Source organism: Fomitiporia mediterranea, assembly GCF_000271605.1.
Source record: "Fomitiporia mediterranea MF3/22 unplaced genomic scaffold FOMMEscaffold_307, whole genome shotgun sequence".
Classification (NCBI taxonomy): domain Eukaryota; kingdom Fungi; phylum Basidiomycota; class Agaricomycetes; order Hymenochaetales; family Hymenochaetaceae; genus Fomitiporia; species Fomitiporia mediterranea.
Window position 1 is genome coordinate 1 of NW_006760692.1, and position 2,793 is coordinate 2,793.

General features: G+C 45.3%; 1 protein-coding gene across 1 annotated transcript; it reads left to right on the forward strand.

Annotated features, from left to right (window-relative positions):
• Positions 1-547: 547 nt before the first annotated feature.
• FOMMEDRAFT_163101 (uncharacterized protein) lies at positions 548-2,571 on the forward strand (the record flags this gene model as incomplete). Its single annotated transcript, XM_007272182.1, has 2 exons — positions 548-2,490; positions 2,550-2,571. 2 exons carry the CDS (start codon positions 548-550, stop codon positions 2,569-2,571), a joined length of 1,965 nt encoding a protein of 654 aa, XP_007272244.1.
• Between the last annotated feature and the right edge of the window lie 222 nt (positions 2,572-2,793).

Sequence of the window (2,793 nt, forward strand, 5' to 3'; positions counted from 1 at the left end):
AAGTTGTCAATGTCTATCTTGTGATGGAAGGGACTAACTAGTTTACTAGTATATATCAATGTATCTAGTCTATTTGTACCTTTGAACATTCTCTTTACCTGCTGGAATGAATCCTCTCAATACAGGGTAATTGTAACGATTGCGCTACCTGCGCATTTGCGCGACATGTGTTGTAGGTGCTTGTGGGTGTTTTCCTTTTTGTTTACTAGACTACCCTGTATCCTACTACACGTGTATACGCATATATAAAGGGTTTTCGAGCTAAGGGTTAGGGGATTCTTTCTCCTTCTCGGCGCTCGATTACTAGGTTATCCCAGTCAGTAGTTGAGTGCGCTGGTAAAGAGAGAATCTTCGCGTAAGGCTAGTATACCTATCCTTACACATTTTTGACTGAACCCACCTTTCCATAAACCCGCTGGGCTTTGACGACCGGAACTGAGGGCTTGATCACCCCAATACGTTCCTCACATCGCCCAGTACTCCTTCGAATTCAAAGAAATCAGTGAGTAGTTCGCAAATCTAAATTAGAGACGCATATACTCTCACTATGGCTACTAAGATACTCAGAACGCTCGAGGGACGCGAACGGATTGTTCCCCTCGATGCGGAGAGACCTCCTCGTCGATATCGCAAGAGGCGAGCGTCATTCGGAAGTGCTGAAGAGCAGCTTTCCCCGAATGCGGAGAGATTCGAAACGGTGCGCACTACAGATTTCGAATTAACAGAGCATGCAGACAATGGACAACAAGATTATCCGTTGAGTACTGAACACGATGTGGCCACCGAGCCTCAGCAGACAATCCCGGAAGGGCCCCCAAGTCCGGAAGTCGCTATTAACATGCCAGAGAATAAGTCCTCGTCCGTTGCGGGCTGGAGGCAATCTGATGACCCTTTGCCAGGTGATAAGTCCTCGTCTACACTAGGCTGGAGGCACCCTGATGAACTATTACATACAAGTAACGTAGAACAAAGGCATGTACCTGTACCGGCGCATATCGTTAGACCGATGCGCACCGTAGAGCAGACACCAGCGAGTGCTTACCTTACTGGGCTCACAGAAGTAGATAATAGCGGTACAGAGAGCGTAAACGCTCAGGAAACTGGCATCGAGGATTCTGTCAGTAAGAACAAGGGTATCAGTAAAGGAACAACGCTTTCCTTACAGCAGGAAACGTTCCAGAAGGCCAGAAAGACATTCAGAAACGTCCCTAGGCCAGAGACACCGAAAGCCATGAGTAGGCTAGCCAGTCCATTCAATCAAGGAATTGATATCGAGGAATTGAACAAGAGAACTCATAAGTACGATGGTATGCATCAGGAACATGAAGGAAACATCGATTTGGACACAATCGATCCATCCAAACTAACTGGAGACGAGTTAGCTAAATGGATGTATCAGAAAGTACGTCGTCGACACCCAGAAGCTACTAAGGGAATGCCCAAACGATTGGAAGATGCTCCACCGTTTGAAAGCACACGTCCTTGGAAGAAAGATCCAGGTAAACCTGTACCTAGCAATAAGAAAAGTGCAAGAGCGAATAAAGGAAAAGCTCCAGACATTCGTAATTACGGTCAGGTAGAACTAGACAGTTCCAGCGAAGCAGATTCCGATGTACAAAGAATGTATTTTCAGGAGATAGAGCACAGACGAAATGCGGAATCAGGACAATGGAATTTCAGAAATGAAGGCTACAGTAAGGCTCCCAGAACTCCTCAGGAATTACCGGTTCGTTTCAAGCAAGAAACGTATCGCCCCAAGATAGAAAATGAAGGCAAGGACACATACTACGGATACGACACCCTAGCAGGGCAAGGAGACGCATTGCAGAATAAAATACCTGCATATATGCACCATCATACCGATGTTCAAGGATCGACGCATACACCCAGCGCGAAACACGATATTAAAATGAACAGACCGAACCCAGACGTGATACGTACGGTTCCAGATGCATCTGATGACAGTGAAGACGAATCAGAAACCGCGAAAGGCAAAGAGAGCGAGGAAAAGAATTTCCACCGCAGTTCCGTACCCCCTATCAAGCGCAGCGCGGATAGGAATAGCAAAGGCCACAGAAAAAGAACCACACGAGATACGGCTGAGCCACAAAGCTCGAATACACCGCAGACAAATAGATTCGCATCAGTGAGACCCTCAGACAACCTCGCAAGAAAGAGTTATGTGAATCGTGCGATACAGAGAGCAGAAATCGTAAAAAGGCAGGATCCTGACCCGGATCCAGGCGATAGCTCTTCGGATTCTTCGGATTCGAGCGGATACTCAAGTTCTGACGATGGCAATGATAGCGATGCATTATTCGAACCTACAGACATTGATTCAAGCGACTCTGAAGGTACTAAGAAGCGTAAAAAGCTTGCCAAGAGGAAATGGAACAAGGAACTTCTGAAATTGAAGATACAGATGCAGAGCGCAAAACCTATCGTTCCTACAGTATATTCAGGTGAACCTAACCTTCAAAGATACACCAAGTTCGTCATGGAAGTCAATCAGTATATGAAACAATCGGGTTTACATTATTTCCCTAAAGAACAAGTGGGAGTACTACCTAATTTCATTAAAGGACGAGCTATGGACTTCTATCTACAGAAAATAGGCATGAACGAATCTCGATGGACCTTATCACAATTCTTTAAAGGTCTAATGGACTTTTGTTTCCCATCTAACTTCGCAGAAATGCTTAGGAAAGAGTTTAATACGATGAAACAAGGACACAGAGTCATACAGGAATATTTGTACGATCTAGAAATGAAAGCAATCAATCTAGGCGATAT